Source organism: Eretmochelys imbricata, chromosome 1 (genome assembly GCF_965152235.1).
Source record: "Eretmochelys imbricata isolate rEreImb1 chromosome 1, rEreImb1.hap1, whole genome shotgun sequence".
NCBI lineage: Eukaryota > Metazoa > Chordata > Testudines > Cheloniidae > Eretmochelys > Eretmochelys imbricata.
Genome location: NC_135572.1, coordinates 238,840,915 through 238,854,977, shown reverse-complemented (window position 1 = coordinate 238,854,977; position 14,063 = coordinate 238,840,915). Strand labels below are relative to the sequence as shown.

The 14,063-nt window shown below is 41.7% G+C and overlaps 1 protein-coding gene across 2 annotated transcripts in view; it reads right to left on the bottom strand.

The window, feature by feature from the left end:
* ITPR2 (inositol 1,4,5-trisphosphate receptor type 2) overlaps window positions 1-14,063 on the bottom strand; it is a 340,705-nt gene that overhangs the window by 204,153 nt on the left and 122,489 nt on the right. For both annotated transcript variants that reach the window (XM_077826251.1, XM_077826259.1), the window contains exons 14-21: window positions 13,440-13,581; window positions 12,504-12,665; window positions 11,342-11,514; window positions 9,110-9,229; window positions 8,821-9,006; window positions 7,869-8,120; window positions 6,580-6,724; window positions 4,906-5,056 (exon numbers count right to left, since the gene is read on the bottom strand). In XM_077826251.1, the coding sequence (XP_077682377.1) occupies window positions 4,906-5,056; window positions 6,580-6,724; window positions 7,869-8,120; window positions 8,821-9,006; window positions 9,110-9,229; window positions 11,342-11,514; window positions 12,504-12,665; window positions 13,440-13,581 (1,331 nt within the window). The remainder of the gene's footprint in view (window positions 1-4,905; window positions 5,057-6,579; window positions 6,725-7,868; window positions 8,121-8,820; window positions 9,007-9,109; window positions 9,230-11,341; window positions 11,515-12,503; window positions 12,666-13,439; window positions 13,582-14,063) is intronic.

The window sequence follows — 14,063 nt, the reverse complement described above, 5'->3', positions numbered from 1 at the left end:
TGTAACACTGGCCAGAACTATGGGGTCCTCTGGCAGAGCGCCACATGTGCTCTAATGACCAGTTACCATACGATAAAGCTGCTATGGGGCTTTTAATTTAACTCTAAATGTCTTTGCCTTTGTTGATCTGGCCGCATTTCTTCATGTAATTTAATTTTTGTGCATGAAAAGTTATAGCCATTTATGAAACATATAACAACATCACTTCAATACTTAAAGGAGCACATTTTATTTCAAATCCTTTGAGCTATATATTATTTGCCAGGAACATAAAGCCTTATAGCTCCATTTGTAAAAGAGGTATTAATTTTTACAGGTTTTCCACAGAATTTGCTCATAAAGGCTGTAGAACATACCATAAACAAACGAACATCACACTTTATTTCTTCATTAAACCATGATTCACCCCTCAATAACTAGCTGACCTCAGGTTAGCCTATTAGAAATATAATACATAACATTAAAGGAGAGAGAGTGGGGCCAGCTCTACATTCCACGGGGCCCTATCTGAAAATACATGTGAGGCCACATCCAGCTCCCAACTCCCCAATAAAACTGGATCTCCTCCATGTATTCACAACTCAGACACCTCCAGTTTGCCAGCAACCTACTCCAGCTACCAAGAAACTCCACCAACTCTCCCCTTTTTGTGAGGGTCTGCCATTTGTGGTACTACTTCCTTTTCCACTACGTGGACCAGAAAACCAGAAAGTGTTGTCAAAGTTCAACTTTTCAACAGGGGAGGAGGGAAGGCAGGGAATTTAATCTCTGCAATAGCATGCTGCCCCGAAGCCATAAAAGATCATGGGAATCTCAATGGGAATTCTAGTTGGCGAGATGGGTAAATGTATGTTGTATGGGGTCCCTGGAAAAGGAGGGTGCTTCAGAATCACATAGGGGCACAGGTCTAGTGGCAGAAAAAATAATTATGAAAGAGAAATATTCCACTCCAGAAAATCAAACATATCTGGAGGGGAGGTAACTCCCACTTGTACTGGCTTTCTTTTGTCCAAATAATAGTCAACAAGATGTAGCAATTACTGCATTATAGAAATCTGTGATCAGCCTGCCTAAATTTCCCAAGAGTTAATCCTCAAATAGTCTGCTGAATAATTTTTTTTTAAACTGTTGGGATAAATCATCTCTCCAGTCTGACAGGTAGGAACTGCCTTAGTGCTGCTAATCAAAGCCCGTCTCAAAATGATGTTTAGACTTGTTAACAATAAAAAGGAGCAGCAAATGGATATATATGCAAGACTTAGAAACCATCTCATCAATTCAATAGGCCCTGGATGAAATCCAGCCCCTTTTTCTTTAGTGGCAGAGGACCCCCAAGTGCAGCAGAAGGGGCAGAAGACAGGATTGCTGGAGTCCATATGTGGGGTCCAAATCCCCTCTATTCTATTCTAATACTGCTCTCATTTGTTTTGGTTTCTGAGCAGCCAGCACCATATTAGTCAGAGGGGCTCTCTACATTGTTTCATGCTGATGCATTTGGGGTGATAAGGAATGAGAGAGTTTCATGGTGATAGCATGCTCAGCCCATATAGGCCTTTTCCAGTAGCCCTTCCATAAGCAGGACTCCCAATGGCATTAAACCAATCCTACAGCTATAAGGGCTTGTCTTCTTGGCTGCTGCAATCGACGCAGCAGGTATCAATTTAGTGGGTCTAGTGAAGACCCGCTAAAATCAATGGCAGAGCACTCTCCAGTCAACCCCGGTACTCCACCTCTCCAAGAAGAGTAAGGTAAGTCAACTGGAGAGTGTCTCCCGTCAACACAGCGGAGTGAAGACACCAGGGTAAGTCAACCAAAGCTACATAGCTGGAGTGGCGTAACTTAGGTTGACTTACCCCAGTAGTGAAGACAAGCCTTAAGACTAGGCGTAGAAAGGAGGACTAGTGCTCAACAGCAAACCTTCTAGCAAACCAGGAAGATGTACCGAAGGACTTGATGAAATTTTGTCAGTTCCTCCATGGTTGCAAGGACGGAGGTTGTTCCTTATATGGATCTCTAAGGGTGGGGAAAGAGGGTTGGGATGGAAAAAGTGGGGATGTTCATGTCTCTGACTAAGACACAGAATCATGTGGAAAAAATAAAAAGAAAGGGCAGCTATTCCACTGCTTCTGGGCCATTACTTCCTGTTTTTGCAATGCATACTTAAGGACTCCTTAATGTTCAAGATATATTACTGATATAATTCATAGGGAAGAGAGTCTATCATGTCACAACCTAGTTAGTGACTCTTTGATCCTGAGTTTTAGGATATGAACTCAACAATTTACACCAGCTGAGGACCTAGCATGTAGGTCCAATTCATTCATTCATCAGAAAGCTAGCAAGAAACCAACTTATGGAGAAGTTATAAATAGTTGACATTTCAGCCACACCAGCTGTCTTTTGAACGTCAACAACTACAATACCTGGAACTGCTTTCTAGTTTTCCCTTTATTTTAATCTTTTCTAAAGTTAACAATGATTGGGTTTTTTGTTTTTGTTTTTTAAAAAGCACTTTCCTTTTTCGCTGCACTAAGATCTTCAGAGATGCAGCTATTGCAACATAGCCCTTGAGAATGCTCAATGGCCCGTGATAAATCACTCTCAGAATGCATCCTTGTAATAGATGCACCCTGAGAACCTAATTTTGTCCATGCCAAAAGCATGTACATCCACAGGAGCAAGGGAGAAATGCAGAGCTGCCTGGGAGCAGGCCAGGTTACACAAGGGTAAAGGTCTTTCCACATTCAGTACCACTCTGCACATCAGTAGCGACACTAATGGGCAGCGCATATTCTTTTGGATGCATAAGTTAGAAAAGGGGAAGACACACTAGAGATAAGGCATGGTCAACTAGAGAAAACGCACATCCTCATCTTCTAGAAATGGCTGTGTGGGATGTCCAGCAAGTCTCACAAGCTATTTCAACCTAAGAAAGACTATATACAGCAAGATTTTATTGCAAATATCCAGGCCATGCCAGCACACCCTAATGACTCTGCAGGATGCACACCTAAGGATGCAGAACAGACTGACACCAGTTCAAAATGGCAAGGAACTCTCTCAGAAGAGTCAGGATTCCTTGCCACTTGACTAGCAGGGGAAGGCAGAGTAAGGGCCATGTCCAAACAAACACCATTAAGAAGTCAGTCCTTCTCAAGGCGGTGCTAGTCCCACACACACAGGTTCTCTGTTGTACCCAGAGCTACACACATCTACAGTCCATCTGCAGCGCTCATCAGACTTACATCCGTGGAGACAACTACATCCAAGAAGGAAACTAAAAAGGGTCAGCACAGACAAAGGCGGAGGCTAGCCACAGGGACCAAAACACTTTGACAGCACCCTCTTGCTGAAGAAAGTGGAGATAAAGATGGAGGAAATGGCACGTGACACATTACTAAAGAACAGTGCTGTATCCAGTGAACCTGTCTAGGTGTTGTGCATAGATTTAATTCAGTGAAATAGGTGGTTTTTCCCCCCACACCTACGTTTGATCTTCTCCACAGACTTTCACTGTTCTCTAAATAGCACTATACTTAAGTGTACTATATGTATCATCGGGACCTGTTATTCTCACAGATCTTATTTGTATTTTTCGGTGCTCTAACTCCTGACTTTCTGATCTTAGTTATATTGGGGTAGCTCTGGATTTTCATGGATTTGCTCTGGATTTATACCAGCATAACTGAGCAGAACCTGACCCTCTGTGCTCAATAAGTAACTTTCCTTCCTCCAGAATAGCCTGAAACACATACAGTCAAAGGGAGGGAGAACACAGAATTGGTGAAACAGAGCTATGGGTGATAGCGGTGAGTAAAGACAATGAGTGGAGGGAGATCCCAGGTTTACAGATGTGCACAGAGATCAGACTGACCCAAAATCACAGATCTGAGTGCCCAGCTCCCGCAGACTCTGTGAAAGTTTGGCTCTAGAAACAAACTTTGTTCCTTGGGGCCATTTCTAGACATGAGTTTGCAATGCGACATGTCAGCAAAAACAGCCAATTCAAATTGCGGCCACAAGTAACAGATAATCGTCCCTTTCTGTAAAGTTCTGATTAGACACCACCTGGAATACAGCGTTCTGTACAGAGCACGGCATTCTGTGAAAGACTTTGACAAACAGGAGGCAAATCAGAGAAGAGTAACACCAGAGACTGAGGAAAGATTAAAAGAACTAAATATGTGTTGCTTGGCTCAGAGATGACAAAAGGGAAAAACATGGTAACCGTCTATAAATATTTGAAGAGTATAAACATCAAGGAGGAAGAGGAATTGTTTAGGGTGCGACACAGATGGAGCATATCATCTAATAAAATTAAGAACAGGAAAATTTAACTCTCTGACAGTGAGGCTGTGAAATACTCTTCCCCAGGGAGGTGTGAAAGCCCCATTGTTTAGGGCATTTAAATTCTGACCTAGCCAAAATACAAGAAAGTGTTCACTAGGGAACAATCCTGCATCTGCAGGAAGACGGACAGGATGGCTAATAGGTCTTTTCCATCTGCTCCTTCTAGGATTCTATGACTAACAGCTGCCAGCACAGCACCTCACTTCAAAGTGGACAAGCATCTTCCTCAATGCCTGGTAAATGCCTGTACTATACATGCACAACTGCTTGCACCACACCCAGAAAGCTGCTACTCCCTCCACTTGTTCGGAGCTGACCGTTCCAAACCAGGTTCCAGGCCTCGGTATCCCATGTGGCACCATGTGATACTGTATCAGTCAATCAGTCTAAAAGTTCTTTTAAATTGATCATTTTTATGCATTCTGAAATCATCCGCTGTCCACATATTTGGATGGATGTGTGTACAGTCAGATCAAAGACATATAGCATAAACTGCTTCCTTCCCAAATAGTGAATTATGCATTTTAATAAAAACTTTTCACTGCTTTTTCTCACCTCCATCCTGAAATTTGCTTAGTCTTTCGAAGTATGATGACATAGGACCCTGAACAATATCTAGAATAGCCAGCAGTGTCCTGGTCAGTCTGAGCAGCTCACTAAAACTATAAAAGCCAAAGTATATGAGATTTCGAGCCAGATGCACTACCTGCGGGAGGGAAAAAAAACAAACAATCACAATGAAGACAACCTCTGCAACATTAGTGGTGTTGAACTGTACAATACAGTTATATCTTGTCCTGTCCTTTTGTTTTTCATACAGACTATGGGGCTGATCCAAGACCCAATGAATTCAATGGGAGCCTTTCCATCGATGTGAGCCCAGGCCCCTAATTGTCAAATGCTTCTCAGAGTTAGATAATGCAATTACTGGGTTAAATGAAAGCAGGAGAGAAAACAGCATGAGGTTTAGGCAGAGCTGGGGGGAGATCTAGTTCCATTGGAGAAAAGAAATGAGAAGGAAAGTCTATGAGGCAGAGAGAAGCCAGAAGGCTGTTCCAGATGGCAACAGCTGCAGTGGAGAAGCATCTTGAAACAGCAGCCGCCAGACTGTGGAAAGGTAAATAGATAGTGGAGGCAATGCTGCATGGCCATAGGTAGTTTAAGCTAGGGCAGCTGTAAGTGTTCTTTAATTTGATTCTAGAAGACTCAATCCTACGTAACCCTTTCTTCTGTTAGGTGTTCTGGACTGTAATAAAGGACAGGATTATGTGGTGCAATACAATTCCCTTATTACCACATCCGACACAGAATACAACACTTTTCACCCTAAAGATCTCAAACCTCTTAAGTACACAGAGCATGTGTGTATACACCCCTCCCACATACAAATCACTTCATTTGCCACTGAAATGCAGCCACTTCTGGTGTAGTGAGGAACTGCAACTGTTTAACAGCACACAGTACAGTATACAAAACAAAAGCGGGAAGCAAAAAGAGTGGAATTAAGGAAGTGGGTATTAAGATATTTCTTAAAGAACATTCTACGGTAGAACCTCAGAGTTACGAATCAACCACACACCTCATTTGGAACTGGAAGCATGCAATCAGGCAGCAGGAAAGACCAAAAAAAGCAAATACTGTCCAGTACTGTGTTAAACAAACTACTAAAAGAAATAAATGGAAAGTTTTAAAAAAAGATTTGACAAGGTAAGGAAACTGTTTCTGTGCTTGTTTCATTTAAATTAAGATGGTTAAAAACAGCATTTTTTCTTCTGCATAGTAGTTTCAAAGCTGCATTAAATCAATTTTCAGTTGTAAACCTTTGAAAGAACCACAAACAACCTCCATCCCTAAGGTGTTCATAACTCAGGCGGTTCTACTGCAATGGTTCTCAAACTTTTGTACTGACCCCTTTTCACCTAGCAAGCCTCTGAGTGTGACTTCCACCCCTTATAAATATATAAAAATGTGTGTTTAATTTAACACCATTATAAACGCTGGAGGCAAAGCAGCGTTTGGGGTGGAGGCTGACAGCTCACGACCCCCCATATAATAATCTCGCAACCCCCCGAGGGGTCCGAACCCTTGTTCTACTGTATAATCAAATATGTTCTTAAACTTTTCTTTTCAAAAGAAAACCTGGTTAATACAGCTAACAGTTATGCCCTACCACTTCATTGTTTGATTCAAGGGGTACAATAAGTTGTGACAAAGATAACTGAAAAGTACCTCAAATGTAAGTTTGTTTTTCTCTTTGTCCCCAAAAGGAAATGGCTGATTTACAACTTCTTTCAAGTACTCTTCTACAAATTCCATGGTCAAAGCAAATTTCCTCTTCATGTCATTTCTCGAGGAGTCTGTGAAAGAATCATACCTACCAAGCAAAACAGAGAGAAGCAAAATTAACCTCTTCCATTGATATGATGAGCTGTAATGTAAAAAATTACCAAATCCTCCAACCACTCATGATGCTTTAACCTTATTTTAAGTTCTCTGGTGCAGAAAAGGGCTAGATCGCAGTTAGTCCTGCTTGTGTGCACCAGGGTGGCAGGCAAAGGATGCAAACAAACCTTCCCTCCACTTGTGGCACAGGTCTGGGGGGGACTCAACACCAGTGGTGATAGTAGAAAAGATGGTAAGAAGTTAAGTCCATGATCAACTTCCCCACTGAGCAGAAGTGGTACCTTTTTAATTCTTTGGTGCCTTTTAAATTTTTACTCACCTGGCGGCGCTCCAGGTCTTTGGCGGCGGAGGTCTTCAGCAGCACTCCGGCCTCGGGTCCTTCACTCGCTCCAGTCTTTGGCAGCGTTGTGGGGGGAGGGGCGGTCCTTCAGTGCCGCCGAAGACCGGAGTGAGTGAAGGACACGAGGCCAGAGTGCCACCTGACCCGCCGCCAAAGACCCGGAGCGCCGCCGGGTGAGTACTAGAGGGTGGCGTCTTTTTTTTTTTTTTTTTTTTTTTTAATCATCTCCACTGCCCCTGTTTCCTCCACCTGGCTACGCCACTGCCCAGAACTACTGTGCCTGCCTCATACATAAAGGCCCCAGTGCATCAAAGCAATCAAGCAAGTGAGAGTTCCCACTGAAGTCAGTGGAGCTCCTCAGATACTTAAAACGAAGCACGTGCTTAAGTGCTTTCCTGGATTGAGGCCATTGTCTCTGAACTGCTTCAACTGACTATAGGTTGTGGCTTTAAAGCCACAATAAAGCTCTAATTGTAAAACTAAGGTTCAGCCTAGTGAGGGTGTAATATTTAATTGAATGTAATGGCTTCACCCTTTGTCGTTCCCAGGAAAAGGCCATTTCATCTCCCCTATCACAATGCATTTTAAAGAACACACTCACGAATAAAGTGACCCTTTTAAATTTCCAGGATTAATAGTGCCTAATGGTTTGTGTTCTCCAGCAAAATATCTGTTCACATGTGTGTTGCATTAAAATTACAGCCACTTACAATTTTATTCTGAGTAGGTCTGATCCATTTAAAATGCTTTGGGGTGTTTGTTTTTTTAAACTTACTCATGGATTGTGATCTTGGTAGGAATTTCAGTCCACAGTCTGGCATATCTAACGGGTACTACAGACTCCTGAGGATCTCTGTCAACGTGCATGTGCAGCATAAGACGGCAAAAAGAAGCCCGGAGGTCATAAGGGAGGCTTTCATCAGACATACATCGTAGGATCAAGTCTACTGAGAGCTGTGTTGAAACCTGGTTAATGGCTAGATACTGACGATCCAGGCACATCCTTGCGAAGAGGTTTAATTGGTACCTTAAGGTAATAAAAATAATGTTACACTTTCAGTAGTATCTTGGATTTCTTTGAATGGCACAGAACAACATACCTGAGAATATACTCTCAGGAGCCTGATCTATGCCATTCCAATGTAACATAATGAAAATAATACAGCCCCTTTGTTAGCAAAGTAGCTGACTTGCCATTGCAAACACTAGTATTAGGCTCCTATCCCCATTGATTTTTATACCCAGCTCACACTGGAGTTCAAAGAAAGTCCCCCACACAGAACAGCAGTTGTGGGATAAAACCCTTGAACTATTCACTTTCAATACATTTAAGACTGTTTCATGCACCTGCCTTCCAGTGCCTGGGACCTGGAAGTGCTGATGGTGCTAATTTCTCAGTGCTTCTGGACAACAGCTCAGAGCACACCTGGTCTGCAAGAGTATACTAAAGTAGCTGTTGTGTAATCCCACTTGCTAGAGAAGGGAGGAGCTGAAACCACAGCATTTTGAGAGCACAGGGATGCATCAAAAGCATCGAAGCCTCAACACTCTTTGGAAAATATTGGAGAGATTGTTGTTGGGTTTTTTTTAAATGTAGGAAGGATCACAAACTTAGATCCAGTTTCTAAACGGAGCATAGATCTGACCTTGCTCCAGTTTAACACAATGACAATGGATTTCAACAGGAGTAGCATCTGGTTCCCTGAATAGTAAAAATATCGTTTTACCTGTAATAGGTAAGGACTTCTAAATCAGCCTTTGTGCCTTCCTTAGCCTCCTGGGCCAGATGCCTGATAGCTTTGCCATGTGGTTCCTTATTGCTGTCAATCCAGTAGAGCCAGACCTCCTCCTCATCAATATCCTCTGGGATGATGGCGCATTCCAAGGGATTGTCTATTTGCATTGAAACCAGCCTTCAAATAAATAACGCATACTGTAGCTACACAAACCCTGTTACCGATGTGGCAAGAAAGGCAAGGTAACAATGACATGTATGTTTCAGTTACAGCTGCTTACTTGGTTTGGATGAGGATGTCAGCATTCCCTGGACTCAGCATAAATTTACAGATGAGTTCCTGAGTTACCGGTATGGCAGTTGTGTTAGAAACACACAGGTCTGATAGATAATCCAAGAATCTGGACAGGAAAAAAGCAAACAAAATATTATACACAGAAGCATCACAAAGGAAATCTGTTTACCTGTCGATCTTCATTTTTTCTAGAGTGCTCATCTCTGAAACATTCACCTCAAGGGAGCCCCTAGTGCTAGAGTTCTCTAAATACATGCTGTATTCAAACTTTGATCATTGTTTATTCATATTATTGCAACCTCTAACCACTAAAGAGGAGTAAGATCTTGAGATCAATGCTGAGCTCTCAATCCCTGCAGCTCAGGCTGAGTGTGGCAAGGGTGACCCAAACAGTCCCTCTTATAATTTATACCAGACTGAAGGATGCTCTAAGATGTGCCTGTGGGATTACTCCACTAAGGACTTCATCACTGGCCCAGGATCCAGAGGAGTACTCTGTGCTATGGACCACCTATCCCACTCTAGTGCACCTGCCACTTACTGTCCCCTAATCTAAATACCAAGGATGGGGGAGTGACTGACATAAACCAGGTGTAGCTGAGTTTATGCCATCCAAGGAATCCCCTATGCTACAGTAATCCACAACTATCCATTTAAGGCAACTTTAAATGCCTTCTGCCTCACAGGCACTTAGTGAGGACCAGCGATCAAACCCAAGACCTCTATCTGAAAACATGAGCCTCTGCCACAAGGACCATTAGCCTGAAGCCAGTAGCAGGTTCACAAACCTTTCTATGTAGCCTAGCCACTCAAGGGGGACAGATCGCCACATTGTATTAGCATAGGTTACACCAGGGTAGTCAATAAGTGGACTATGGACCAAATCCAGACTGCTAGATGCTTTTGAACGGACCCCGAAATCTTTTTATCATCATCATTATTATTTTATTATTTTCTCTGGAGTCTGGACTTTGACTATACCTTGACCAAAAGAAGTGGATCTTGACAAAAAATAATTGACTACCCCAGGTTACACTTACAATACCAACAGCTGAACTCTAGAATGTTTGTGTTCATAAAGTATTTTTGAATGAAAGGTCTAAATGCAACAGTATATCATATTCAGGAACCAGTTCCTCCACCATTAAAATGAAGTTAATTACCTGCTACTTGCTAAAATGGAAGTAACCTAGCAACATTACATAACAGTTTAGAGCAAAAAACTAAAAAAAACCCCACTAAATCTGATTGAAAATGTGGTGGAAATTTGAGTAGGCAGAATGTAATTACTCAGGCTTGGCAGGTGGGAATCACGTACCCTGATTGTACGCTGAGGAAGGTTTTAATTTTTACAGTGTGTGTATGTGTTCTGGAGCTCAGTTCTGCATACCTCATCTCATGCAAACCAGTCCATGGAAGTCTGTGGGATTTTTCACATGAGTCAGTGCTGTGGGGCAGGTCCTAACTGCTAACAGTGGGTCATTCTGAACTGTTTTGTAAGGTGTGCTTTTAAAGCATGAATTGTTTTTGCACCTAGGGTTTAAGCACAAGTGAAGTTTTTGCATTCAAATAATAAATTCAATCAATCAAATTAAGATCCTTCCACTTGCAAAAAGTGATGTGAGATCTTAAATAAACAAGGTCAATTGTGCCTTGTTAAGGGTCCTGTCCCCTTCTAATAATGAACCAGGGAACTGGCTCAGTACCAATATGGCCTCCTCTTCTAATACTGACCAAGCCCAACATTGCTTAGCTTGGGACACGTGATGAGATCACAGCTCCAGGTGATATGGCTGCAGATATATGCAGAGTAACTATAGTGATGCAATGCAACATCCCCCAGCAGTACTATAAATTGCTCCCATAAAAGTAATTTGGCCCTCAGTACATTGATTTAATACATTTACATTATTACTGTATGTTTACATTTGGAAGTCTAATGAAAAAAATAAGATCCTTTTTTCATTAGACACTCCATTTATTTTACATTCAGACAGGAAGCAGTGGTGAAACCAAGAGAGTTTCAGGAATTTCTGCTCTCTCTAGTCCAACAATTTATACACAATATGGGTAGTGTGGTTTTTTTTCCTCTGCCAGGATTAAAATATTTAAGCCATGAAAGAGAGATAACAAACTAGGAAATAGAAGGCAGATTCACAGCTGTTACAAGAATAAAAGAGTATCAATACAGAAGAAAGGTATGTGGGCTACTTCAAACCTTGGCTCTCGATTCCTCCTCAGTAAGTTAACAAATGTCTCTATTTCTTTAGACGTGATGTGTTTCTCAAGTAGTTTTCTGTTGTTGTGCAACAAAGCTGTGATGGTGTCTTCTGCCAGAATATCATAACCAATCTGGGACTGCATGATGCAGAAGTTCTTAGCAATATATTCCTGAAAAATAAAAAAGCCTCAGGATGATCTCTTCAACAGCCTGTAAGAAGCAGCATCTTTCTTTTAGGATCAGCAACATTCAGCTCAATTGATCCCTCAAACTAATACTCAAAACACATATCTCACTAGTGGCATGAAGTGAAGTAAATCTGGGATCACTGAATAATGTACTCCAAGAAAAAATTAGCTGTCTTAGGGGTGGCCAACACTTCTGAGTCTTCTACAGTCCCCTCCCCCAGCTCCAAACACACAGAAAATAAACGGAAAATTTGGGATTTACATTATTTTGAAGAAGTATTCTTCTTGTTTTTAGAGGCAAGAAATATTTTGAAAGGCTCTAGAAAGGAAATCATAGAAGTCATACACATCATTTCAACACCTTATCTTTAGTCCCTCCATGCCTGCCAAGTCCTTGGGTTGATGACTCATTCTCAACTCTAGTTCATAAAAATATTGGACCGAATGGGTTTGAACTTTCTCCCATTCATAAAGGGTACTCTGTGGCGGTAGGTTGGGCAGCTTGACTGAATCAGTCCTGCTTTTGAGACCCCTATTACTCTTTGCTTCACAAATTTGTCAGTGAGAAGAATTCAGAAATCCCTGCAACTCTCCCACTTTCTAGTCTGACATCCAAGAGCATAATTTTAGTGATACAGCAGAGACCCACAAACTGGGAGTCCCATTCTCATGCTTGAACCTCTGGAGCTTATAAAGAGGAAGAAATGGTATGGAGCATATGCCGGGGAAATGAAACCCTAACATCTCACTGGTCTCTTGTAAAAATTCCTAAACAAAAATACCATTGTTCAGCAAGAGAAGTCAATACTTTAATGATTGATTTGCTACATACTAATGCACACAGAGCCCAGTCCACCAGCCCCTTCTTACAAGAGTTGTTTCATTGGAATACAAGTACAGAGCACAGGGTCAGACCCAGAGTATACGATTATGTAACAATTTTGGCAAAAAAAATCTTGGCTACAACTGACCTGGTTTTTCCTATAGTCCTGCTGGGAATGTCTGATGACTCTGTAACATAGCCTTAACATGTATTTGTATGGAGCGTATCTCTGATCTCCTAGATCTTCAAGTCTCAGCATTGATCCCTCTCCTCCTTTATCCTTAAAAGGAGCTTTGAGGATCCCAAATATCTGTTCAGAATCAAAATCACTGAGTATGAGAACAAAACTAACATTTCTGTATGACTGTCATTGGCCATTTCTATTCATATTTGCATTAACTGTCGCAGGAGTACCTTAAGCCAGGTAAGAAATAGGGCACCACTCTTGCCATCTACATAAGACTGAATGTGATGTGGGAGTGGGGGGATCCTGACAATCTCAGACGTTAAAACAGTGACATTGTCCCATTGATCTACTCACTGACATCGTGTAGAAAAAATTTGGATACATTTACAGTCAAAGGGAAGGACAATTCTGTTATTCCTCTTTTCCAGCCTATTCACCATTGTTTATTAAAGAAGCTACTTAAAAAGAATATTAAGTCTGATTCACAAGTGCACAGATCTTAGCATAAACTGGGTCCTTCCAGCTCTATGAGAATGCAGAGGTTCACCAGCTGTGGAGTCATTTACAGTACTGGGGACTAGAGTAGAAAACGTGTTTCCACTTTATCATCCTTCGGCAAGACTTTACTCTCTCTTATAGCCACATGATGCAGTGGGGTTGCACAGGTGTAGCTCAGAAAAGAATATAGCCATTTATATTCAATTCTCCCCTCATCAAATGTTTCCTATTTTCATTTAGGCAACAGTAAGTGAGCCCCATGTGGCTAATTTCACACCTAGAAATCCCAAGTGGATGTTAACAAAGGACTATGTAGCCTCGTTAATTAAACGACCATCTTCCTTCTGGAGCTCCCCAATAGGTACATATATAAACAAACTGCTAATATCCAAAACATACCTGGGCCAATATATTTTGTTCCCGCATTAATTTTTGTCTTTCCCGGTTTGGCTTGCTAATCAACACATCCAAAACTTCCTGCCCATTATTAGGAACATCAGCAACAAAGAAAATGAGATCTTCTAACAGCTTGGTTACAAACCTAGAACAAGTAGAGAAATCCTTACTAGCAAGTTCAACACTTGCTAGGATTCATTTAAAAAAAAAATCCATACATTTTAGAACAGGCTTTCTGTGGCACAGCAGAACTTCAACCACTGCAAAGCCAAGCCTGACACGTGCTTAAGGATTCAAGACCTTAAATCAGCAGAGGCTTAAATCCATCACAAGGATGTTTACCAAAGCATTAAAGAACCACAACGAAACAGGAAGCAAGTTGAACTGATGGACAGTATCCCAAAACAAGTAATCTACACAAATATGCCAGCAACAGCAGCAAGATGTTTTCATATGCAGCTTAGCTAGAGCTTTTCAGGTAACCATTAATGCTGGCCACTTTAGATAGGTTGCACTGTATGCAGTGGAAGAGCATGCAAGCATCCCCCTCCTATTCTGTACCCCTACTCGCCAAGGAGGTATTGAAGGTGGATTTGCAAAAGACCACGTCTTGTACTTCTTGCTAAA